Genomic DNA, 27202 nt, shown 5'->3' with positions numbered 1-27202 from the left:
TTTGCAAATAAATTCATAAAAAATCCTACAATGTGATTTTCTGGATTTTCTTTTCTCATTTTGTCTGTCATAGTTGACGTGTACCTATGATGGAAATTACAGGCCTCTCTCATCTTTTTAAGTGGGAGAACTTGCACAATTGGTGGCTGACTAAATACTTTTTTCCCCCACTGTATATACAGTGGCTTGCGAAAGTATTCACCCCCCTTGGCATTTTACCTATTTTGTTGCCTTACAACCTAGAATTAAAATGGATTTTTTGGGGGGGGTTGTATCATTTGATTTACACAACATGTCTACCACTTTGAAGATGCAAAATAGTTTTTATTGTGAAACAAATAAGAAACAAGACAAAAAATAGAAAACTTGAGCGTGCATAACTATTCATCCCCCCAAAGTCAATACTTTGTAGAGCCACCTTTTGCTGCAATTACAGCTGCAAGCCTCTTGGGGTATGTCTCTATAAGCTTGGCACATCTAGCCACTGGTATTTTTGCCCATTCTTCAAGGCAAAACTGCTCCAGCTCCTTCAAGTTGGATGGGTTCCGCTGGTGTACAGCAATCTTTAAGTCATAGCACAGATTCTCAATTGGATTGAGGTCTGGGCTTTGACTAGGTCATTCCAAGACATTTAAATGTTTCCCCTTAAACCACTTGAGTGTTGCTTTAGCGGTATGCTTAGGGTCATTGTCCTGCTGGAAGGTGAACCTCCGTCCCAGTCTCAAATCTCTGGAAGACTGAAACAGGTTTCCCTCAAGAATTTCCCTGCATTTAGTGCCATCCATCATTCCTTCAATTCTGACCAGTTTCCCAGTCCCTGCCGATGAAAAACATCCCCACAGCATGATGCTGCCACAACCATGCTTCACTGTGGGGATGGTGTTCTCGGGGTGATGAGAGGTGTTGGGTTTGCGCCAGACATAGCGTTTTCCTTGATGGCCAAAAAGTTCAATTTTAGTCTCATCTGACTACCTTCTTCCATATGTTTGTGGAGTCTCCCACATGCCTTTTGGCGAACACCAAACGTGTTTGCTTATTTTTTAAAACATTTTATTCTTTAAGCAATGGCTTTTTTTCTGGCCACTCGTAAAGCCCAGCCCTGTGGAGTGTACGGCTTAAAGTGGTCCTATGGACAGATACTCCAATCTCCGCTGTGGAGCTTTGCAGCTCCTTCAGGGTTATCTTTGGTCTCTTTGTTGCCTCTCTGATTAATGCCCTCCTTGCCTGGTCCGTGAGTTTTGGTGGGCGGCCCTCTCTTGGCAGGTTTGTTGTGGTGCCATATTCTTTCATTTTTTTAATAATGGATTTAATGGTGCTCCGTTGGATGTTCAAAGTTTCTGATCTTTTTTTATAACCCAACCCTGAGCTGTACTTCTCCACAACTTTGTCCCTGACCTGTTTGGAGAGCTCCTTGGTCTTCATGGTGCCGCTTGCTTGGTGGTGCCCCTTGCTTAGTGGTGTTGCAGACTCTGGGGCCTTTCAGAACAGGTGTATATATACTGAGATCATGTGACAGATCATGTGACACTTAGATTGCACAGAGGTGGACTTTATTTAACTAATTATGTGACTTCTGAAGGTAATTGGTTGCACAAGATCTTATTTAGGGGCTTCATAGCAAAGGGGGTGAATATATATGCACACACCACCTTTCCGTTATTTATCTTTTAGAAATTTCTGAAAAAAGTTAATTTTTTCATTTCATTTCACCAATTTGGACTGTTTTGTGTATGTCCATTACATGAAATCCAAATAAAAATCCATTTAAATTACAGGTTGTAATGCAACAAAATAGGAAAAACGCCAAGGGGGGTGAATACTTTTACAAGGCACTGTATGCAATACAAAACAATCCAATCCTTTCCATTTTATTAAACAAAAATATGAAACGTCAAAAAACTAAATCAACACACGACACAAAACAAAAAACTGTGCAGTCCACAAAATACCAAAATAATAATTTGTAATGTATCAAGTGGATTCTCTAACAAACTAACCTGTGCTATAACTGACCTCTGTATGGACTAATACCCTTTTCACCATACTGAGTTGAGCTGTACTTGCCTGGTTAGTGGTTACCCATCCACCATAGTTGCTGGAAATGTACTAGAAAGGACCACTTGAAAGTCCCCATTGCATCGTTGGGGTCGGCTGGATAGTGTGAATAGGGACTAACTTGGTGTGTTTGAGAGCAGCCCACAGTGCAGGATCGTCTCAGACAGACACAGATAGTGGGTACGTTTCAGGTCATATTTATTGCAATCAGGCTGCCCCTATTATCAGATCCCACGACGCCTGGAGAAATATTTTTTAACATCTCAGAAACCACGTTGATATGGTATAGCAATCTTCTGATGCACAGTTCAGGCCCTTCGCTTCCCTAGAAGCTAGAAGGAATAGGTAAAGTCAATCTTCTGAGATGTGCAACGTGACTGCAACAGAGACGACCTGGAACGTGTCCAGTGCCATGTTAACGTGTGCTGTGGTCGGGCGAGTCCATCTCCCTGTCCCCCGAGTAGGAGCCGAGGGCCTCCCAGAGTACCTCGGTCTCCTCACAGTGGTGGTGGCCCATCCAGTGCTCCATCACCTCCTCCTTACTGTCCAGGACCTGACTGCACAGCACACAGTTAAACACCAATCCCTGCCTCAGGACCCCTCTCCCTCCTCGGGCTGAGCGGCCGGTCGGCTCCCCCTCTCCATCTCCATCATTCTCCGGTCCCCCCTGGTGGTGGGAGAGGATATGACGCTTCAGCTTGGAGAAGGAGAAGAACTCTTCATCACAGCTCCCGCACCGGACTAGGTTCCTCTTCTCGTTGAGCTGGCGCCAGTAGTGGGCGGCGTGTTTCACCAGCTCGTCCTCTGCCTCCCGGCCCCCCCGCAGTGACCTTCCCACCCCCCCAGCCCCGTCCCGCAGGCGCACCTGGACCTCCTCTCCGTGCACGTACAGCAGGTGCAGCTTCATGTCAGCGAAGGTGGGGGTGATGGCCTGACAGCGGCTACACTTGATCTGGAGTTCCACAGGGTCCTCTCGCTCCTCCTGGCCCTGCTCATCCCCCAGGTCTGGAGACATGGCCCTGGAGACACAAACAACATGGAGACAGACATGATGGGAGGAAGAACTGTGGTGTTTTATGAAAAGTGAAGGGCCAGAATGTTCAAACGTCAAGACTCAAGTCCTATGGATGAGATGAGTATACCAGTATTGTTAAGAACGATCATCTGCTGATTATTCCCTATTGGAATTTGGCCTCCAGGTACCCTAGAGAGGGTACCTGGAGGCCAACATAAAGCAGGTCTTAGTAACTGAGATCTGGGCCCTTGAGCCATAACATTGGCCATGGGTGTCCTTAAGCAATTAAGACGTTTCAAATGTATAGTCTATTCAACCCCTAGGTCTCAGCCTTGATTGAATGTTTTGACTCAGGACAGGGAAGGATGAGACAACCAACAGATAAGGAGTATTTAGGTTTGCTCTCCCCGCTGGAGGGGGTGAGACTTTCTGCAAACCTCTTAGAGGAACGTGTCTGTCTTCCCATATGCATATGTCTGTCTATGTCTGTCAACATCTGTTAAACCTTTAAATATAGAAGTTGTTCACCTTATTTTTTGCATCTAGCATTTCTCCACACCTTGACTGGTTTTCAATTTCTAAAAGGTATGTAGGTTTATAATGCTGAATATTTAAGTACTCACCCCTCCACAGGCACATCATCTTCATGCTGGCTGATGGACGGCTCCACGGTCAGGATGACCTTATGCACCTCCCTCAAATGGCTGAAGTACACTCCCACGTAGCCAAACGCCTTCTCACAGAACTCACAGCGAAGCGTCCGCCGTGGTCTCCCGTCAGAGTGGTGCAGCTTCATGTGGGTGCTGAGGGATCCAGAGTGGGCATAGGCCTTACGACACACAGGACACAAGTAAGGCCTGCTGTTTGTGTGGCTGTTCATATGGCTCTGGAGGTGGTGTTTGAACTGGAAGCAGCGGCTGCAGGTAGGGCAGCGATGGAGGGGCTGGCTACTGCCCAGGTAGACCCTCTGAGAAGGGCCCCCTTTCAGGTATAGCGGGGTAGAGGCTGGCTGGGGCTGGGGAGGACCAGGCTCCAGGACCTCGGCAGAGAGCTGATGCCCCACGAGGAGCTCTGGATCCAGGCTGTCAGAGGAGGTGAGGGAGGGCAGGCTGACCAGCTGGGGTACAGTCTCCATCAGCAGCATGTGGTGAGGTTTGGGTCTGATGCTGCGGTACTTCTTAGAGATGTCCACCTCCCTCTGCTGTTTATACAGCGGGGAGGAGATGACGGCTGAGGGAGAAGGCTTCTCTGGCACCCTCCTCCGAAAGAACGACAACGACCTCTTCTTCCTCGCCTCGAAGGCCAGAATGTCCTCCATTGTCTTCCTCTTCCTCCCCCTCTTCTTGCCCGGTGGTTTCTGGATCTGTAGCATTCCCAGCAGCGACAGGGTGCCTGTGGTCTTGGCCTGAGCCTGGTTCTGCAGCAGGGAGTTTGGCATGTGGTTCTGACATAGGGCCTCAGCAGTCTCCGGGGTCTTGGACTGGGGATCAGAGGGATAAGGGGAGAGGCCGGGCTGGCTAGGGAAAGCCTTCTTGGGGGACATGGCGTTGAGGTTGAGTTTGGCGGCGGGTATGAGGGTGCTTTTCATCTTGGAGTAGGGCAGGATGGGCAGCTTGCCCTTGGGTGGGGAGGGGATGATCTGGACAGCTTTGCTGAAGATGGCTGGAGAGAGGACGGTGATGCTGCTACTAGCTGGCTGTGGATGGGGCTGGGGCTGTTGGGCCGTAGGTTTGGGTTGGCACGGCCTGATAGCAACCTTACCGCTGCTCTCCTCCTGTGATGGTTTGACTGGGGAGCTTTTAGTAACGCCACCAGATGGGTAGTGGAGGTTCTGCAGCATGCTGGTGACAGGGCCGGGGGCGTGGGCAGGAGTGGACCGGTGGTCGGTGGTGGTGTCCACCACTGCTATTCGCTCCAGCGGAGAGCCAGAGTAGAGCACGGCGTTGTCTGGGAGCAGGGCTGTGAGGGCTGAGATCTCAGAGGAGGCTGAAGAGTCGATCAGTATGACCTGTTCTGATGGCTCCTCCTTGGGCTCAGGCAATGACAACTTCTTCTTTACTGCTGCTATTGACCGTTGTTCCCAGGATGTCATGGCAACCTTGGTGGGTGTCTTCACCCCCCTGGCGTTGCCAGCGGTGGGCGTGACTGATTTGACCTTCTCCGGGGTGTTCTTGGTCCTCACTGGCTGGTACCTGGGGATGGGCAGCTTCAGGTTCTTCTGGATTGGCTGTTGCTGCTGCTGTTGTTGCTGCTGTGGCGACTGAGGGGATACGGAGGGCGGTAGGGCCACCAGAGAGAAGGTACCCTCCTGCCCTGCCACCTGCATCAGGGCATAGTTCTGGGCCGGGACCAGGATAGACTTGGAGCTGACGGCTGTGGAGGCTGCTTCCGGGAGGGCAGAGGGGTGCTGGCAGGACAGGACGGCGGCCGGGGAGGGAACCAACGCTGCTGGGGCCTTGGGGGCGATGCTTCTGAACTGGAGGCTCTTCATCATCTGGCCTGGTATGGAGGTCTAGACCCAGACCTGTCTCAGTCTATCAATACAACAACAACAGTCAAGTTAGAGAAGTATTCCGCAACATAACATTGTAGCATTTTTGGTCACAGACCCTAATGATTGCATGCCATCATCTGGCAAGGAGGTCTACATTTGTCTGTAAAAACAACAATACTGGTAGAGATAACCCTCCCCCCGTCACCAACGTAACATCCTTGTATATTTTTGGTTCCAGTCCCCAGTGATTATGTTCTCAGCAGGAGGGTTGACCTTAGTGTTCTTAATGGTGTCGTTACACAGCGGTTCATAGTCTGAGATGAGACACAGGTTGCATCCCAAATGGCACCCTATTCCCTACATAGTGCACTACTTTTGACCTTATCTATGGGACCTGGTCAAAAGTAGTGCGCCATATAGGGAATAGGGTGCCACTTGGGATACATCCTGAGATGAGAGACAGACAGAGGTAGACAGACGTTGTCACTTACACAAACATGTCTAAGGCTTCCACAAGAAAACTATTATCCTGTGGTTCCTCCTGCACTCACACGGAACCCCCTCCCCACACACACACACACACACTGAACCTCCCCCCACAAACACACACAAACTACCCCCAGGAACAGACAGAGTGCCCCCTTTGATTTGGGCCCAGCGTGCAGCCTGGTTACCGTTGTGGCTCGGCGGGGTGCTCCCTGTACCCCCCACCACCCTCCCTGTACCCCCTTCCTCCCCCCTGTACCCCATGTACTTCCTGGAAAGATTGGTCAATAGAGCGTGAAAGCTGCCCTAGGGCAAGACAGACAGGAGCTTTACCACCACATTAAGGGTTACTCTCTCTGTCTGTGTGTCTGTGCGTGTGTGTGTGTGTGAGTTACCTCTGTGTGTGTGTGTGTGTGTGTGTGTGTGTGTGTGTGTGTGTGTGTGTGTGTGTGTGTGTGTGTGTGTGTGTGTGTGTGTGTGTGTGAGTGAGTGTGTGTGTGTGAGTGAGTGAGGGTTACCTCAGGGTGTGTGTGAGGGTTACCTCTGATATTCACTCCTTATCCTCTCCTGACCAGCATTAGTAAAGTCTGGCTGTGGGGCTAAAACAGCCTTACTGACAAAGCCCCCCATTCTCAGACCCTAATGCCCCATACTGAGTAATGATATTTCACAGTACAACACCAGGGATTATGCTTTTAAAGTAGCCTTGTAATTCTGGATGTCGAAGATAAAAATCCCAAGAAAGGTTTGAACAAGCTTTAAGTGGCGTCCAGGTAAAAGGTGAAGAACGGACATTAACTTTATCTGAGCTTTTTGACATCTGTACTGTAGTTCCATTTCAACTCTGTGTAAAGTGTATCTTGTAAAAACGAAATAAACATTCAAGCCTAAAAAAACACTTCAATATAACAAATATCCACATACCTGCTTAAAAATAAAGATTACAGTGGAATGTTTCAAATGGACGTGATTGTCAACAGCTGATTTTGACAGGAGTTGAATTTCATTTTTTTTTATACAACTTTCAATACCAATACCAGTCTTATCGTGGGCTTCTGTCCAAGTTCTGTGCATGATACCAGCCACATTCAGAATAACCACCAGGCTCTCTATAAAAAAAATAAAAAAAATAATAAAAGGCTACATTTCACTGTATCATTTCTCTCACGTAACCTACACCCAACCACTCTATCGACTTTCAAAGGACTTGGGCGGAACCAAAGGTTGCATTCATTTCAAAAGAGGGAAACACAAAAAAAAGAGCCAAAAGCACATCGTTCAACACCTGGAAGTATTTCTGAGTGAGAGCAGAATATGTATACATTGTCCACACAGCATCTTAACTCCATGCAACTGAAAGTATTCCCTCTCTGTGTGGATAGTCGATTCCAATTCAACTGTGAGTTTGGCTGTTTGGCCGGGCGTTCAGTAGAGTAGAGCGGTGGGATACCAAGAATGCTCCCAGGACATGAAGGGGGTATAAATGGTGTCTGTGTGTGTGTGTGTGTGTGTTCATGTGAGAGTGATTTTGGCAGTGGAAGGCTACCCAGGAGGTTCCTCCCATCAACTCTGAGTTTACAGTTGAACCCCAAGAGGAGAAAGGGAGTGAATAAAGGGAGGGAGTGAATAAAGGGAGGGAGTGAATAAAGGGAGGGAGTGTATAAAGGGAGGGAGTGTATAAAGGGAGGGAGTGTATAAAGGGGCGCACGATATGGACTGTACACCCCTCCTCACCCCTTTACTCTCCCCATTCCCTCTCCCTCGGTTTGGCACAAAGCAAAGATGTCTGTTGACACCAAGCCTACCCCCCACAGAAAGGAGAATTGGGCCTCACACCTTCCCTCCCGAACACTCCTCATAGAACTATGAAAGCTATGCTGCTGAGACGAAGCCAAGCAACCAACCAACCACAGGCAGCGTGTGGGCCTGCTGTCTGCTTAAATCAGACTGATGACTTCTCACGGGAAAGACTGGGTCGCAAGACTGAGTGAGAACAAAGACAATGATGAGATGGAATGGAGAATGAGAGAAAAATGAGTAGACACTGTAACTGTCCAGTGTTCTGAGTTGATCATAATTGATAGCAGTGTTACACCACTGCAGCTGTTGTGTTATAACTGAGGAAGAGGCCACCCGAGTGGCGCAGTGGTCTAAGTCACTGCATTGCAGTGTTGAGGCATCACTACAGCCTGGGGTTTGATCCCAGGCTGTGTCACAGCCGGCCGTGACCGGGGGTCCCATAGGGCGGCGCACAATTGGCTCAGTGTCGTCCGGGTTAGGGGAGGGTTTGGCCGGGAGGCTTTCCTTGGCTCATCGCGCTCTAGCGACTCCGTGTGGTGGGCCGGGTGCCTGCAAGCTGACTTCATTCGTCAGTTGAACAGTGTTTCCTCCGACATATTGGTGTGGCTGGCTTCCGGGTTAAGTGAGCAGGTGTTAAGAAGCAGCGCGGTCATATTTCGGAGGACGCATGACTCGACCTTTGCCTCCCCCGAGCCTGTTGGGGAGTTGCAGCGATGACACAAGATCGTAACTACCAATTGGATATCACAGATTTGGGGAGAAAAAGTGGGTAAAATAACAAAAAATTACTGAGGAGGAGTAGCTGCAGCTATGCTCCTAGAGTGCGTCCCAAATGACACCCTATTCCCTAATTGACCTGAGTCTTATCGACCAAGGGGCCAGGGTTCCGGTCTAGAAGCACGGTTCTTGCTTCAGTACTGCAGTTGAATTGATGTCCGGCCCAGAAAGACAATTTCCATAGACAGCCACATAGAGAAGTCAGATTAGAAAATTCCTAATAAGACACTTTAGTCATCACCATTGTGCACAAAACATCCATTGAATTATTCAAATAATTGTCGCTGAGGACAATTTTTTTCCATCACTCACAGCCGAAGATATTAACATTTTATATTCATCCAATGTCTGCCATGTTTTTGGATGACGTCGTCGCTGCTCACGCTGCTCCCTGTGCACACTGAGTGCTAGTGCGCATGTGAAGTTGGGCCGTGTAAACTGGATGCAACCCGGATATAGACGGTGTATGCGAATGCGAGTAGATTACGTTGACAACAACGGTCGGACATCTTGGACGCAGTCTCCAGTTCTTTTATCCCTCAGTGCTATGGACCCTTGTCAAAAGTAGTGCACTATATAAGGAATAGGATGCCATTTGAGACACAGCCCTAGTCTCCAGAGGCTGTGTGCGCTGCTTTAGTAAAACCCATCAGATGACCTCCTAGACAAGGCCCAGGGCTGCCACAGGAAGTACACTGGTGGGACAGACAGACAGGAGGACTGGAGTGCTGTTGATGAAGACTATAGCCTCAGGCTAGCTACATCCTGTTGTCCAGTCAGTGTGTGTGTGTGTGTGTGTGTGTGTGTGTGTGTGTGTGTGTGTGTGTGTGTGTGTGTGTGTGTGTGTTTAAACCACAAATTCAAAATCAAAATACTAGAACTGCATCTTTCCATCTCTCCCCGCCTTATATTTCATTCTTTGCACCCTACTCCTCACCCCCTCAATAAATACCCCCCCCCCCCCCCACCCCCACCGCTCTCTTCTGTCCATCATGTACCGCTCCCTCATTTCTTCTCCTCCTCTGCCTTTCTTCAGGCCCCTCCCTCTCCTTCTGTTTCCCACTCTCTCTCGTATAGGGATTCTCCTCTCAGTGTGTGTCCCTATCTGCATAATGAGGATGCCAAAAACCCTCCCTCCCTCCTCCCCACTTCAGCCACATGTCGACCTGCCCTGGGGGGAGGGACCTCACTGTTGAGGCCCCCCTTTCGCCACATATCGACCTGCCCTGGGGGGGATGGGCCTTACTGTTTAGGCCCCTAGTGTCAATCACGTTTTAGCTACACTTCAGATGATGATGAGAAAGAATGAGAGCGCAAGCAAGATAGACATGAAAATATAGATAGAGAAATACAGAGGAAGAGAGAGACAAAGAGAAAGATAGTGAATAGGTAGTAAACCCCTGTAACAAATGGTCCTTTCTCTCAGTGTATGGTAGGTGGTGTAGTGGTGAATAAGGGGGTATGTATTGTGCATTAGGGGGTGGTGTTATAGTAGGGCCGGCATCCCCAGCACACCTGCGTCGGATGATAATGATATGAGTACAGCATTGAGCAGCAGCAGAGACATACACGGGGTCGGCCCAGAGGCAAGCTGGTGGGGTTAACTGGAGCGAGAGAGCAGGAGGGGAGAAGACGAGGGAGGGGTTTTACCAACATGAATCCCACCCCACAGATTTCTGACTGCTCCTTCCAACCTGGACTCATATCAGATAGCTTCATTGTTGTTGTTTCTGCTGTTATTATTGCAGTAGAGAGCATTTTGATTGGCTGAGCACACATACAAGGAGGAGATCAATGTTAATACAGGGCAGGTTAGGGTCATGTGACATGAGTATGAGCAGTGGCTCTTAACATAAAACAAATATGCCAGCAATCCATTTATTTGTATCTGATAATGTGTTTATACTGTTTGAATTAACCTCAATATACTACTTTTGTATTTAATAAGCTTTTTACATCAGCATCATATTCCTTGTCTTTCCCAGTAGACGTCTCTACCCAAGCCTCAAAGGGAACATGAGGTCACAGACGGAGACACTTAATCTGGTGCAAGGCTTCAAAATCTACCAGGGTTCAGGGGTCAGGGGTCAGGGATGGGCTGAGGACAGACGGACAGGGCTTCCCTGGCAGTAAAAGTATATATATATATATACACACAGTGAGGGAAAAAAGTATTTGATCCCCTGCTGATTTTGTACATTTGCCCACTGACAAAGAAATGATCAGTCTATCATTTTAATGGTAGGTTTATTTGAACAGTGAGAGACAGAATAACAACAAACAAAAAAAAGAAAAACGCATGTCAAAAATGTTATAAATTGATTTGCATTTTAATGAGGGAAATAAGTATTTGACCCCCTCTCAATCAGAAAGATTCCTGGCTCCCAGGTGTCTTTTATACAGGTAACGAGCTGAGATTAGGAGCACACTCTTAAAGGGAGTGCTCCTAATCTCAGCTTGTTACCTGTATAAAAGACACCTGTCCACAGAAGCAATCAATCAATCAGATTCCAAACTCTCCACCATGGCCAAGACCAAAGAGCTCTCCAAGGATATCAGGGACAAGATTGTAGACCTACACAAGGCTGGAATGGGCTACAAAACCATCGCCAGGCAGCTTGGTGAGAAGGTGACAACAGTTGGTGCGATTATTCGCAAATGGAAGAAACACAAAAGAACTGTAATCTCCCTCGGCCTGGGGCTCCATGCAAGATCTCACCTTGTGGAGTTGCAATGATCATGAGAACGGTGAGGAATCAGCCCAGAATGACACGGGAGGATCTTGTCAATGATCTCAAGGCAGCTGGGACCATAGTCACCAAGAAAACAATTGGTAACACACTACGCCGTGAAGGACTGAAATCCTGCAGCGCCCGCAAGGTCCCCCTGTACAACAAAGCACATATACAGGCCCGTCTGAAGTTTGCCAATGAACATCTGAATGATTCAGAGGAGAACTGGGTGAAAGTGTTGTGGTCAGATGAGACCAAAATCGAGCTCTTTGGCATCAACTCAACTCGCCGTGTTTGGAGGAGGAGGAATGCTGCCTATGACCCCAATAACACCATCCCCAACATCAAACATGGAGGTGGAAACATTATGCTTTGGGGGTGTTTTTCTGCTAAGGGGACAGGACAACTTCACCGCATCAAAGGGACGATGGACGGGGCCATGTACCGTCAAATCTTGGGTGAGAACCTCCTTCCCTCAGCCAGGGCATTGAAAATGGGTCGTGGATGGGTATTCCAGCATGACAATGACCCAAAACACACGGCCAAGGCAACAAAGGAGTGGCTCAAGAAGAAGCACATTAAGGTCCTGGAGTGGCCTAGCCAGTCTCCAGACCTTAATCCCATAGAAAATCTGTGGAGGGAGCTGAAGGTTCGAGTTGCCAAATGTCAGCCTCGAAACCTTAATGACTTGGAGAAGAACTGCAAAGAGGAATGGAACAAAATCCCTCCTGAGATGTGTGCAAACCTGGTGGGCAACTACAAGAAATGTCTGACCTCTGTGATTGCCAACAAGGGTTTTGCCACCAAGTACTAAGTCATGTTTTGCAGAGGGGTCAAATACTTATTTCCCTCACTGTATGTGATTTTTGACATGCGTTTTTCTGGATTTTTTTGTTGTTATTCTGTCTCTCACTGTTAAAATAAACCTACCATTACAATTATAGACTGATCATGTCTTTGTCAGTGGGCAAACGTACAAAATCAGCAGGGGATCAAATACTTTTTTCCCTCACTGTATGTATGTATATATATATATATATATATATATATATATATATATATATATATATATATATATATATATATATATATAGCGAGAGAGAGAGAGAGAGAGAGAGAGACAGAGACAGACAGAGAGAGAAACAGAGAGACAGACAGACAGAGACAGAAAGAGAGAGAGACCAGGAAACCGTGGCTATGACGTCCGAGCCAGGCCAGACCTTCCCAGGGTTACCCAGATAAGTAGGTAAGGCCGAGAGGTGAAAGGTCAGGCCTGGTGTTTACGTTAACAGCCAGGTCGCCAGGGTTACGGTAGGGCCAGGGCAGTGCTGTAGTCGGACCGGTTCACTTGACGTATCCATCCGCGTGGAATGGAATGTGCTGAGGAGGCCGGATGGATCAGATGGATGGTGGATGGATAAGGCCCAGCGGTCAATAGGTCATGTAAGCATGGTTGTGCTGCAGCCAGATAGACAGAGGCTGAGTCCTCAATGATCCCCAAATGAGCCCTGGTCAAAAGTAGTGCAATATATAGGGAATAGGGTGTCGTTTGAGACGCAGCCAGACAGAGAGAGCAGCCAGTAGCCCAAACAATACACTGACCGGCCGCTGATCTGGTGTCTCCCTGATTGGTTGACATGTGGGAACATAGGCCTATAATTTGTTGTAATGACAACCCAGTTAAGAACGGGCATATCAAGCACAATGTTGTGGTCTAGGAGCATGCATTTCCACTCTCTCTCTACTGTTTTGGCCCTTGATCGTATTATGGTTTTGGCCCTACTTACTTTGTGCTTGAGGTTGGAGGTTTCAGTCAGAGTGTGGAGTCCAGCCTTCTATCCGGCTCAAGACTGGTCATGGCTCTGTCCCAAGGCAGATATCCTGCATAAACAAGAACAAACAGTACAAGACATTACGGAGAATGAAATTAACTGAATTGTGTTAATTCTATCTTCATCCAATTCCACAAGACAACCGATAAATAGGGGCAGTATGTACTGAGCGTCTCAGAGTAGGAGTGCTGATCTAGGATCAGCTTTTCATTTAGATCACAATGAATAAGATTACATCAACAGTAAGGACCTGATCCTAGATCAGCACTCCTACTCTGATATGCTTGATACATACAGTCCCAGATGGAGCAGTGCTGGTCTTGTCTCAGTCAGTGGAATAAAGAGAGAGGAGGCTTCTCTTAATTCTCTGCTTCTTTTTGTAGTAAAAAATCCATCAAGAAAACCTGGTGCTTCACGCAGAGCTAGAACAAACAGAACTTTCAAACAGCAGGAGGACTGACAGAGAGAGAGCCGTACAGCAGCCACACAAAGAGCTAGGCCTGGTGAGAGACCTGTAATCCCTCCTGTAGGTGAGAGTGCTCATCTGGAGCTGAAAGATAAGAGCTGCATCCCAAGTGCCACCTTATTCCCTATATAGTACACTACTATTATCTGGTCAAAAGTCGTGCACTATATAGGGAATAGGGTGCCAGTTGGGACGTAAACACAGGCTGGAGGAGGACGGGTGGAGGTGGAGGATGGAGGGGGGTCTGGAATGGAGGGTCAGGGGGACAGGGAAGGGGGGGAACACAACAGCAGCAGCCGGCCCAGTGGAGGCCAGGCCAACCTCCCGCAGGTCTTAGCCCAGATGAAAGCTCTGGATCTCTGCTAGATAAGGGCAGGATGCGGGTGGTCGGGGCCAGCTTCCATAGCCAGCCATGTCCAGCAAGCATGTTCCCAGCCACCCTTCCATAATCACGGTACTCTCCTCTACAACACCTCACATCTAAAGCTCTCTGAGTGCGTGTGATACCAGAACTTCAATTATATTAGGATCTGTGCGGTATTTAGTATGAGTGTGTACACTAGGTATCGGGAATTATCTACAGTAAAACAGATCTGACAGCACATGCCATTTCAGTATCAAAACACAGAGCTGCATTCTACGTATCCACCAGTGGGAAGGAATCAGATAATTCCATATTTGTTTGTGTCGTGAGTTCACTCAAGATGTCTCTGTGGTCGATTGCTTTTTCTTACATGCATACTAAGCACTAATTTCTCCCGTGGAGGCTAGGGATTCGTCCAGAGGTGGAGGTGTGTCTGTGTGTGTAGAGTAGGATCTCTGCGGTCTCTCTGAGGAGCGCAGGGCGGTCAGGGGGAAAATTAAATCAGTGTTTGCAGAACTACTTGTTTTATCCCAGAGAGGATAGAGGGAGGGAGGAGAGAGGGACAAGGAGGTAGCGACCGCATTGGGAGGAAGAGACAAAGAAAGGAGGGGGTTCTTCAGCTGTAACTCTTACAGCAGACACAGAGGTGTAGTGTAGTGGGGGAGGACAGAACATACCGAGTGTCCCAAATGGCACCCTATTCCCTATATACAGTACATATACAGGTAACTGCCAAAATAAAGGAAACACCAACATAAAGTGTCTTATTTGATGATTTCTTCTAGACATGGTAGCCAAAATAATGGGCAACTGGGCATTTTTATACATGACCCTACCCATGGGATGGGATGTTAATTTCTTAATTAATTCAGGAACCACACCTGTGTGGAAACACCTGCTTTCAATAGAAACTCAGCAAAAAAAGAAACGTCCTCTCATTGTCAACTGCGTATTTTCAGCAAACTTAACATGTGTAAATATTTGTATGAACATAACAAGATTCAACAACTGAGACAGGGAGGGGGGGGGGGGGATCAAAATCAAAAGTAACAGTCAGTATCTGGTGTGGCCACCAGCTGCATTAAGTACTGCAGTGCATCTCCTCCTCATGGACTGCACCAGATTTACCAGTTCTTGCTGTGAGATGTTACCCCACTCTTCCACCAAGGCACCTGCAAGCTCCCGGACATTTCTGGGGGGAATGGCCCTAGCCCTCACCCTCCGATCAGACAGGTCCCAGACGTGCTCAATGGGATTGAGATCCGGGCTCTTCGCTGGCCATGGCAGAACACTGACATTCCTGTCTTGCAGGAAATCACGCACAGAACGAGCAGTATGGCTGGTGGCATTGTCATGCTGGAGGGTCATGTCAGGATGAGCCTGCAGGAAGGGTACCACATGAGGGAGGAGGGTGTCTTCCCTGTAACGCACAGCGTTGAGATTGCCTGCAATGACAACAAGATCAGTCCGATGATGCTGTGACACACCGCCCCAGACCATGACAGACCCTCCATCTCCAAATCGATCCCGCTCCAGAGTACAGGCCTCGATGTAACGCTCATTCCTTTGACGATAAACGCGAAACCGACCATCACCCCTGGTGAGACAAAACCGCGACTCGTCAGTGAAGAGCACTTTTTGCCAGTCCTGTCTGGTGAGGACCTGCCTTACAACAGGCCTACAAGCCCTCAGTCCAGCCTCTTTCAGCCTATTGCGGACAGTCTGAGCACTGATGGAGGGATTGTGCGTTCCTGGTGTAACTCGGGCAGTTGTTGTTGCCATCCTGTACCTGTCCCGCAGGTGTGATGTTCGGATGTACCGATCCTGTGCAGGTGTTGTTACACGTGGTCTGCCACTGCGAGGATGATCAGCTGTCCGTCCTGTCTCCCTGTAGCGCTGTCTTAGGCGTCTCACAGTACGGACATTGCAATTTATTGCCCTGGCCACATCTGCAGTCCTCATGCCTCCTTACAGCAAGCCTAAGGCACGTTCACGCAGATGAGCAGGGACCCTGGGCATCTTTCTTGTGGTGTTTTTCAGAGTCAGTAGAAAGGCCACTTTAGTGTCCTAAGTTTTCATAACTGTGACTTTAATTGCTGTTAGTGTCTTAACGACCGTTCCACAGGTGCATGTTCATTAATTGTTTATGGTTCATTGAACAAGCATGGGAAACCGTGTTTAAACCCTTTACAATGAAGATCTGTGAAGTTATTTTGATTTTTACTAATTATCTTTGAAAGACAGGGTCCTGAAAAAGGGACGTTTCTTTTTTTTCCTGAGTTTACTTTGTATCAAAGGTAGTGCACTACATATGAAATAGGGTGCCATTTGTGACGTAGCCCATGGTATTCAGCGCCATGCAGAGTGGACACACAGGAACAGAAGCACACCACCGTATGTCGTTAGCTGTCACCTGTCCTGAACAGATCAATGAGAGAAATCCATTCCAATTACGATCTAGCCGCTTGGCTCTAAATAGGGATGTGGATCAATCAATATCCATCTCAAAGCAAAAAAAGAGAAGTGTGTGTTTGTTTGAGTATGTTTGTCATCGTTCAGATTTCCCCCAAAAAACCTAGAAAGGATTCCATTCAGCTAATTTGTTAATTAAGCAAAATCTTGCTTAAATGTAGACTCACCGAAATGACATTGCCACGAGAAGCACCGCAGATATTGAGATGAACGAGACGCAAGGAGGACTGCGGCTCTCACACAGCCACACACAGTATCTGCGCATGTGCATGGGTTCACTTCACGCTGTTACAGCATGGTAGCCAGGGGAACAAAACAGCTGAGAAGTTGAGCCTTGCGCTTCAACGCTCTTAGTTGTTGCGGAAATTGACCCACTATGCCGTTTACGTTCTGCATCTACGTCCTATCGCTGAGTCTACCTTTAATTGTTACAGTAGTAAAGACGGGATATTCTGGCTACTTTGTGAAAAAATCAGATCAGTTTAAGCCAATCTCTGTACAGTGAGGGAAAAAAGTATTTGATGCCCTGCTGATTTTGTACGTTTGCCCACTGACAAAGACATGATCAGTCTATCATTTTAATGGTAGGTTTATTTGAACAGTGAGAGACAGAATAACAACAAAAAAATCCAGAAAAACACATGTCAAAAATGTTATCAATTGATTTGCATTTTAATGAGGGAAATAAGTATTTGACCCCTCTGCAAAACATGACTTAGTACTTGGTGGCAAAACCCTTGTTGGCAATCACAGAGGTCAGACGTTTCTTGTAGTTGGGCACCAGGTTTGCACACATCTCAGGAGGGATTTTGTCCCACTCCTCTTTGCAGATCTTCTCCAAGTCATTAAGGTTTCGAGCCTGACGTTTGGCAACTCGAACCTTCAGCTCCCTCCACAGATTTTCTATGGGATTAAGGTCTGGAGACTGGCTAGGCCACTCCAGGACCTTAATGTGCTTCTTCTTGAGCCACTCCTTTGTTGCCTTGGCCATGTGTTTTGAGTCATTGTCATGCTGGAATACCCATCCACGACCCATTTTCAATGCCCTGGCTGAGGGAAGGAGGTTCTCACCCAAGATTTGACGGTACATGGCCCCGTCCATCGTCCCTTTGATGCGGTGAAGTTGTCCTGTCCCCTTAGCAGAAAAACGTAAAAAACCTAACCCAAAGCATAATGTTTCCACCTCCATGTTTGACGGTGGGGATGGTGTTCTTGGGGTCATAGGCAGCATTCCTCCTCCTCCAAACACGGCGAGTTGAGTTGATGCCAAAGAGCTCGATTTTGGTCTCATCTGACCACAACACTTTCTCCCAGTTCTCCTCTGAATCATTCAGATGTTCATTGACAAACTTCAGAAGGGCTTGTATATGTGCTTTCTTGAGCAGGGGGACCTTGCGGGCGCTGCAGGATTTCAGTCCATCACGGCGTAGTGTGTTACCAATTGTTTTCTTGGTGACTATGGTCCCAGCTGCCTTGAGATCATTGACAAGATCCTCCTGTGTAGTTCTGTGCTGATTCCTCACCGTTCTCATGATCATTGCAACTCCATGAGGTGAGATCTTGCATGGAGCCCCAGGCCGAGGGAGATTCACTGTTCTTTTGTGTTTCTTCCATTTGCGAATAATCGCACCAACTGTTGTCACCTTCTCACCAAGCTGCTTGACGATGGTCTTGTAGCCCATTCCAGCCTTGTGTAGGTCTACAATCTTGTCCCTGACATTCTTGGAGAGCTCTTTGGTCTTGGCCATGGTGGAGAGTTTGGAATCTGATTGATTGATTGGTTCTGTGGACAGGTGTCTTTTATACAGGTAACAAGCTGAGATTAGGAGCACTCCCTTTTAGAGTGTGCTCCTAATCTCAGCTCGTTACCTGTATAAAAGACACCTGGGAGCCAGACATTTTTCTGATTGAGAGGGGGTCAAATACTTATTTCCCTCATTAAAATGCAAATCAATTTATAACATTTTTGACATGCGTTTTTCTGGATTTTGTTGTTGTTATTCTGTCTCTCACTGTTCAAATAAACCTACCATTAAAATTATAGACTGATCATTTCTTTGTCAGTGGGCAAACGTACAAAATCAGCAGGGGATCAAATACTTTTTTCCCTCACTGTATGTGATTTATTCCAACATTCTCAGGCCAAATATGGCTGTAGACTTCCATAGAGTGATAATTCTGTCGGAAGGAGCCACCGTGGACAGAGATTTCCTGTGTGGAACAGAGTGGAGGAGAAAGGCAGAATGCTGTAAACCAGCCAATCACCTTTGACCTGGCGTAGCTGTTGACGAGGCTGTGAGGGTGTCATTTCCATAACACTACCAGGGTTCAGTCACAGCTACACATGCTCACACACACACACACACACACACACGAAGCCGTGTGTGTGCAAGCGAGCGTGCGTGTGTATCCGTGACAGAACCCTGGTAGTGTTATGGAAATGACACCCTCACAGCCTCGTCAACAGCTACGCCAGGTCAAAGGTGATTGGCTGGTTTACAGCATCCTGCCTTTCTCCTCTCCTCTCTCTTCAACACAGGAAATGAATACCTCTCTGTCCACAGTGGCTCCTTCAGAATGATCACTCTACAGACATATTTGTCCCTATCTGTCACTGGGCCTAGGTGATGTCACTGTCACCTCCAGGTTAGAGGTCAGATAGGAGCGCTTGTAACAGTGTAGTGTTCCTGTCTCAGCTCTCTGGATGTATAGGGCACTATAAAGGAAATAGGGTGCCATTTGGGACACAGCCTTTTGGATGAGACTAACATCCCCAGAGGGTCACGGAGCAGGAAGTGTGTGCTGGTCATCTTACTGTGTTCCACACTAAACCTTTACCTGCCCTTTCATTTCACTGTAGGGCTCTGGTCAAAAGTAGTGTACGAGGGAATAGGGTGCCATTTGGGACGCAGATGCAGAATAGGTCAAACATAACTAAAGCGTGGTAAGAAGGAAGAGAGGGGGGATGGGGGGGGTTGTGCTGTCAGCAGTGGCGGCTCCTGAAAAAATTCTCAGGGGGGGCAATTTTTCTGATGATTTAGGTGACCTACACACATTTAAAAAAAGATATGTCCAGCAACAACATGAAGACAGGGGCAGCATATAAGTCAATACCAGAAGCATTTATTGACTGATCTGGGGAGATGGATTCCAGTTTCTGTGACAGATTATAAATAATCTCTGATGCCTTTGTTATATTAGCTTTTGGTTGAATGTACACAACGGTAACAAACAATTGGGGGAACTCACGGGGCAGATAGTAAGGTCGCAGTGACACAGAAAGCAGTTCAATGTCGGGGGTACAGAGTCGCTCTCTTACCAGGATCGATTTTCCCTGTGACTGTCAGATCGCGGTCCGCTCTGACCAGGGTGAAGCCGGCCGGCTCCACTTCTCTGTCCGGGACTCTGTCATCCAGCCAAGTCTCAGTAAATGCCAGCAAACAGGCCTCCCGATATTCGTGTTGGAAGCGCAGATTCGCTGACAACTCATCCGCTTTCCCCCTCAGTGACTGGGCATTAATCAGCAAGGTGGTGGGTAAGGGAAGTTTGTTCTGCTGTATTGGATTCCGCTGCCAGCAGCGTTTTCATTATTTAGTCCGTTCGTAGCGGGTATGTACACGATCAACAAGATCAGTCCAAAACCCACCACTGGAAATCCATGGTTGGCAGAATGTTTGTAAACTAAGTGTACAAATTAAAAACATAAAATAACGCCACTAAGTGTACAAATTAAAAACATAAGATAACGCCACACTGCAGGTCGCAACAGAGACGCTGCTACCCGCTATTTTCTTAGTTACGTTCATGGTTACGTTACGTATGACGAAAGCGCGTAAGTGCAAGCCCTCAGAAACCCATAGAGATTGTATTGAAAGCTCTGAAATTTGAAAAAAATAGATTTTACATGGGAGTCTATGACAGACTTCTGGGCGATTTTCAACCTGACTGAAATCGCCCCAAAAGGGGGGGGGGGCCATTTGAAGCACGACTTTAGCCTGATTGGACATTTAGTGGCAGTCAGATCAGATTAGAACACTGATAACTACTGTTGCCGTGATATAATTGATTAGAAAAAAAATCCCTTCCTTTTCCCGTTTGGCAGTGCGTCGCCCATATCGCCCTATTGAACACACCGCCCCTGGCTGTCAGAGAAAATATATAGATGTAAGCCTAACTAGTATAGAAAGATGAGAAAGCACAGGAAGGAAGTAACAAGTGATGCGTTGCTCTCCTTACAAAGTGGCTTTCCCTTTCTTTCTTGCTCTCCCTCCCTCTGTCTCTCTCCCTCCCAAAGGCACACAAACACATTCCTTAACAAACAAACACAATCTCTCTCACACACACACACACACACCCTCTCCGCCAGCGCTGGCTCACAAACTATTTTAATTTAGCCTCCCAGTAGGGGAAAGTAATACCAACCTTGAGAGGGCCACCAAGAGCCTATTCACACTTACACTTTTTGTAAAAATACTGTCGGCTACAGATATTGAAGGATGCAGATGTTACCTTTCCCCTGGCCCAGATGGGATCAGAGCGCATAGGCTTCTCTTGGCTACCTGCAGCTGTGGTTATCAGACTGAAGCACAGACTAATTGTGCACGTTGACAAATCATGAGGCATTTTTTTTTTTTAGGGGGGGGGGGGGGTTCAGCGTGGCAGATGTGTTGTTACCTACCCTTACCACCTGGGGGCGGCCCATCAGGATGTCCAGGATCCAGTTGCAGAGGGAAGTGTTTAGTCCCAGGGTCCTTAGCTTAGTGATGAGCTTTGAGGGCACTATGGTGTTGAACGCTGAGCTGTAGTCAATGAAATGCAATCTCACGTAGATGTTCCTTTTGTCCAGGTGGGAAAGAGCAGTGTGGAGTGCAATAGAGATTGCATCATCTGTGGATCTGTTGGGGCAGTATGCAAATTGCAGTGGGTCTACGGTTTCTGGGATAATGGTGTTGATGTGAGCCATGACCAGCCTTTCAAAGCACTTCATGGCTACAGACGTGAGTGTTACAGGTCTGTAGTCATTTAGGCAGGTTACCTTAGTGTTCTTGGGCACAGGGACTATGGTGGTCTGCTTGAAACATGTTGGTATTACAGACTCAGTCAGGGACAGGTTGAAAATGTCAGTGAAGACACTTGCATGTTGGTCAGCGCATGCTTGGAGTACACGTCCTAGTAATTCATCTGGCCCTGCGGCCTTGTGAATGTTGACCTGTTTAAAGGTTTTACTCACATCGGCTACGGAGAGCGTGATCACACAGTTGTCCAGAACAGCTGATGCTCTCATGCATGCCTCAGTGTTGCTTGTCTCAAAGCGAGCATAGAAGTGATTTAGCTCGTCTGGTAGGCTCGTGTCACTGGGCAGCTCGTGGCTGTGCTTCCCTTTGTAGTCTGTAATAGTTTGCAAGCCCTGCCACATCCGATGAGCGTCGGAGCCGGTGTGGTATGATTCAATCTTAGTCCTGTATTGACGCTTTGCCTGTTTGATGGTTCGTCGGAGGGCATAGCGGGATGTTTTATAAGCGTCCGGGTTAGAGTCCCGCTCCTTGAAAGCGGCAGCTCTACCCTTTAGCTCAGTGCGGATGTTGCCTGTAATCAATGGCTTCTGGTTGGGGTACGCACGGTCACTGTGGGGACGATGTCATCGATGCACTTATTGATGAAGCCAGTGACTGATGTGGTGTACTCCTCAATGCCATTGTAATGTTGTAAGGTAGGCTTACTGTACTTTTATATTTGTATGAGAGGGTTAATCGTTCATTTTTGATAGGCTAACGTTGAAGACATGCTGTTATAGCAACTCTGTGCTTTGTCTTGAAGCTCAAATGTAATGAGTGTAGCCTACAGACGAGACAATAAACTGTTTGTCTGCACATACAGTATATGCTTGTGAATTGTTGCATTATTCAATCGTGTAATATGTTTTAGAAGAAAAGTTTGTCATTGTTGAATAGTTTGTGCTTACTGGCTAGTGGCTACTGTGATATTTAGGGTCAATTTGAGCTGCACACTAAGAATGGCACATTGCCAGCCACTACATAAGGAAAGGCAAGGATGTACTGTAATGTGAATTGAAAAGTATAATTATTTTTCGCCACCCCGCTCCTCAGACTCTCTTTCATATCTCGTAGTGGGAATAGGGCCTAAGAAAACACCTGTTTCTCTAGTCCCACCTTAATGACCACACAACACAGCAAATCACAGTGCTATGGGAGAACTTGTTTAATGGGGCTCCGCAGGGAAGGAAGGGATCTTGTGGCTTTCTAATTTTAGGCACTATGTAATGTGTACACAGAGCAGATGAAACGGTAGAACGTGGGGCGCAGTCAGAGAGGTGGGGAAATTCTCTGTCTGTCTGTGTGTGTATGTATAAACACAGCTCTGTCTGTGTGATGCTAATTAGAGCCAGTTCAGGGACGTGACGAACGGAGAGACCGATAAACAGAGAGGAGGAAGGAAAGGAGGAAACATCCCTCCATCCAAGGGCAATACACCTCTATCAGTGGACTGGGTGGTGAAGGACAGAGCGGCTTTGACCGCACCTCGAGGAGCTGTTTGAAGTGAAGGGCAGCTTCATGCTTCAGAGAAGGGCGATCTTGCGGTGGGGGAGTGGTAGTGCTAGCAGCACCAGGTAGCAGAAGGGCTAGCGTAAGAGGCATCCAGTCTGTCTCACCATCCTCTTTTCTTTAATGATGATGATGATGATGATTCTCCCTGAGACCTGGTTGATGGAGATCAAAGGAATATGTAGATCATCCCACAGGTTCTCCTCCTCTAAGAGGTGATATGATGTTTCTAAAAGCAGGTCACCTCAAGGCAAGGCAACACTCTCCTCATTTACATATACAGTGGGGAGAACAAGTATTTGATACACTGCCGATTTTGCAGGTTTTCCTACTTACAAAGCATGTAGAGGTCTGTAATTTTTATCATAGGTACACTTCAAATGTGAGAGACGGAATCTAAAACAAAAATCCAGAAAATCACATTGTATTATTTTTAAGTAATTAATTTGCATTTTATTGCATGACATATGTATTTGATACATCAGAAAAGCAGAACTTAATATTTGGTACAGAAACCTTTGTTTGCAATTACAGAGATCATACGTTTCCTGTAGGTCTTGACCAGGTTTGCACACACTGCAGCAGGGATTTTGGCCCACTCCTCCATACAGACCTTCTCCAGAACCTTCAGGTTTCGGGGCTGCCGCTGGGCAATACGAACTTTCAGCTCCCTCCAAAGATTTTCTATTGGGTTCAGGTCTGGAGACTGGCTAGGCCACTCCAGCACCTTGAGGGTGCTTCTTACGGAGCCACTCCTTAGTTGCCCTGGCTGTGTGTTTCGGGTCGTTGTCATGCTGGAAGACCCAGCCACGACCCATCTTCAATGCTCTTACTGAGGGAAGGAGGTTGTTGGCCAAGATCTCGCGATACATGGCCCCATCCATCCTCCCCTCAATACGGTGCAGTCGTCCTGTCCCCTTTGCAGAAAAGCATCCCCAAAGAATGATGTTTCCCTTCTCCATGCTTCACGGTTGGGATGGTGTTCTTGGGGTTGTACTCATCCTTCTTCTTCCTCCAAACACGGCGAGTGGAGTTTAGACCAAAAAGCTATATTTTTGTCTCATCAGACCACATGACCTTCTCCCATTCCTCCTCTGGATCATCCAGATGGTCATTGGCAAACTTCAGACGGGCCTGGACATGCGCTGGCTTGAGCAGGGGGACCTTGCATGCGCTGCAGGATTTTAATCCATGACGGCGTAGTGTGTTACTAATGGTTTTCTTTGAGACTGTGGTCCCAGCTCTCTTCAGGTCATTGACCATGGTCCTGCCGTGTAGTTCTGGGCTGATCCCTCACCTTCCTCATGATCATTGATGCCCCACGAGGTGAGATCTTGCATGGAGCCCCAGACTGAGGGTGATTGACCGTCATCTTGAACTTCTTCCATTTTCTAATAATTGCGCCAACAGTTGTTGCCTTCTCACCAAGCTGCTTGCCTATTGTCCTGTAGCCCATCCCAGCCTTGTGCAGGTCTACAATTTTATCCCTGATGTCCTTACACAGCTCTCTGGTCTTGGCCATTGTGGAGAGGTTGGAGTCTGTTTGATTGAGTGTTTGGACAGGTGTCTTTTATACAGGTAACGAGTTCAAACAGGTGCAGTTAATACAGGTAATGAGTGGAGAACAGGAGGGCTTCTTAAAGAAAAACGAACAGGTCTGTGAGAGCCGGAATTCTTACTGGTTGGTAGGTGATCAAATACTTATGTCATGCAATAAAATGCAAATTAATTACTTAAAAATCATACAATATGATTTTCTGGATTTTTGTTTTAGATTCCGTCTCTCACAGTTGAAGTGTACCTATGATAAAAATTACAGACCTCTACATGCTTTGTAAGTAGGAAAACCTGCAAAATCGGCAGTGTATCAAATACTTGTTCTCCCCACTGTAAGTAGCCTGGAGTATTAGTACTTATTATGTAGAGCCTGATGCTAGTATTAAAATGGGTCTTGTGGCTCAAATCAAATCAAACATATTTGTAACTTGGCTCGTAAACAACAGGTGTGGACTAACAGTGAAATGCTTACTTACGGGCCCTTCCAAACAACGCAGAGAGATTTTATTTTGAACAAATATAAAAATAATAACACGAGGAATAAATACACAATGAGTAACGATAACTTGGCTATATACACAGGGTGCCGGTACCGAGTCGATGTGCAGAAGTATGAGGAAACTGAGGGAGATACAGTGCATTTGGAAAGTATTCAGACCCCTTGACTTTTTCCACATTTTGTTACGTTACAGCCTTATTCTAAAATTGATTAAATCGTTTTTTTTCTCTCATCAATCTACACACAATAACCCATCATAACAAAGCAAAAACAGTTTTTTAGAAATGTTTGCTAATTTATTAAAAACAAAAATCTGAAATATCACATTTACATAATTATTCTTTGGCAACGATTACAGCCTTGAGTCTTCTTGGGTATGTCAGTACAAGTTTGGCACACCTGTATTTGGGGAGTTTCTCCCATTCTTCTCTGCAGATCCTCTCAAGCTCTGTCAGGTTGGATGGGGAGCGTTGCTGCACAGCTATTTTCAGGTCTTTCCAGAGATATTCGATCGGGTTCGTCCGGGCCACTCAAGGACATTCAGAGACTTGTCCCGAAGCCACTCCTGTGTTGTCTTAGCTGTGTGCTTAGGGTCATTGTCCTATTGGAAGGTGAAACTTTGCCCCAGCTTGAGGTCCTGAGTGCTCTGGAGCAGGTTTTCATCAAGGATCTCTCTGTACTTTGCTCCGTTCATCTTTCCCTCGATCCTGACTAGTCTCACAGTCCCTGCCGCTGAAAAACATCCCCACAGCATGATGCTGCCACCACAATGTTTCACTGTAGGGATGTTGCCAGGTTTCCTCCAGACGTGACGCTTGGCATTCAGGCCAAAGAGTTCAATCTTGGTTTCATCAGACCAGAGAATCTTGTTTCTCATGGTCCGAGAGTCCTTTAGGTGCCTTTTGGCAAACTCCAAGCGGGCTGTCATGTGCCTTTTATTGAGGAGTGGCTTCCGTCTGGCCACTCTACCATAAAGGCCTGATTGGTGGAGTGCTGCAGAGATGGTTGTCCTTCTGGAAGGTTCTCCCATCTCCACAGAGGAACTCTGGAGCTCTGTCAGAATGACCATCGGGTTCTTGGTCACCTCCCTGACCAAGGCCCTTCTCCCCCGATTGCTCAGTTTGGCCGGGCGGCCAGCTCTAGGAAGAGTCTTGGTGGTTCGAAACATCTTCCATTTAAGATTATATTTTATTTTGTATTTTATTTAACCTTTATTTAACTAGGCAAGTCAGTTAAGAACGAATTCTTATTTACAATGATGGCCTAAAAGGCAAAAGGCCCCCTGCAGGGACGGGGGCTGGGATTAAAAATAAAATTATAGGACAAAACACACATCACGACAAGAGAGACACCACAACACCACATAAAGAGAGCCCTAAGACAACAACATAGCATGGCAGCAACACATGACAACAGAGCATGGTAGCAACACCACATGACAACATGGTAGCAACACAACATGGCAGCAGCACAACATGGTAGCAGCACAAAACATGTTACAAACATTATTGGGCACAGACAACAGCACAAAGGCAAGAAGGTAGAGACAACAATACATCACGCGAAGCAGCCACAACTGTCAGTAAGAGTGTCCATGATTGAGTCTTTGAATGAAGAGATGGAGATAACTGTCCAGTTTGAGTGTTTTTTACAGCTCTTTCCAGTCGCTAGCTGCAGCTGACTGAAAAAAGGAGCGACCCAGGGATGTGTGTGCTTTGGGGATCTTTAAAAGAATGTGACTGGCAGAACGGGTGTTGTATGTGGAGGATGAGGGCTGCAGTAGGTACAGTGAGGGAAAAAAGTATTTGATCCCCTGCTGATTTTGTACGTTTGCCCACTGACAAAGAAATGATCAGTCTATAATTTTAATGGAAGATTTATTTGAATAGTGAGAGACAGAATAACAACAAAAAAATCCAGATCCAAATCAGATTCCAAACTCTCCACCATGGCCAAGACCAAAGAGCTCTCCAAGGATGTCAGGGACAAGATTGTAGACCTACACAAGGCTGGAATGGGCTACAAGACCATCGCCAAGCAGCTTGGTGAGAAGGTGACAACAGTTGGTGCGATTATTCGCAAATGGAAGA

General features: G+C 47.0%; 1 protein-coding gene across 1 annotated transcript in view; it reads right to left on the bottom strand.

Annotated features, from left to right (window-relative positions):
* Positions 1-1447: 1447 nt before the first annotated feature.
* Positions 1448-27202, bottom strand: part of LOC311109409 (zinc finger protein 438-like) — a 92360-nt gene continuing 66605 nt past the window's right edge. Inside the window, exons 3-5 of the mRNA XM_084152272.1 lie at positions 13147-13240; positions 3694-5604; positions 1448-3074 (exon numbers count right to left, since the gene is read on the bottom strand). Of these exons, the coding sequence (XP_084008398.1) occupies positions 2471-3074; positions 3694-5564 (2475 nt within the window). The 5' untranslated portion in view covers positions 5565-5604; positions 13147-13240 and the 3' untranslated portion in view covers positions 1448-2470. The remainder of the gene's footprint in view (positions 3075-3693; positions 5605-13146; positions 13241-27202) is intronic.

This window comes from Coregonus lavaretus, assembly GCF_964263955.1.
Source record: "Coregonus lavaretus genome assembly, chromosome: 34".
In the NCBI taxonomy this organism is placed as follows: Eukaryota; Metazoa; Chordata; class Actinopteri; order Salmoniformes; family Salmonidae; genus Coregonus; species Coregonus lavaretus.
Note: the sequence above shows the minus strand (reverse complement) of the source record. Positions and strands in the feature narration are given on the sequence as shown.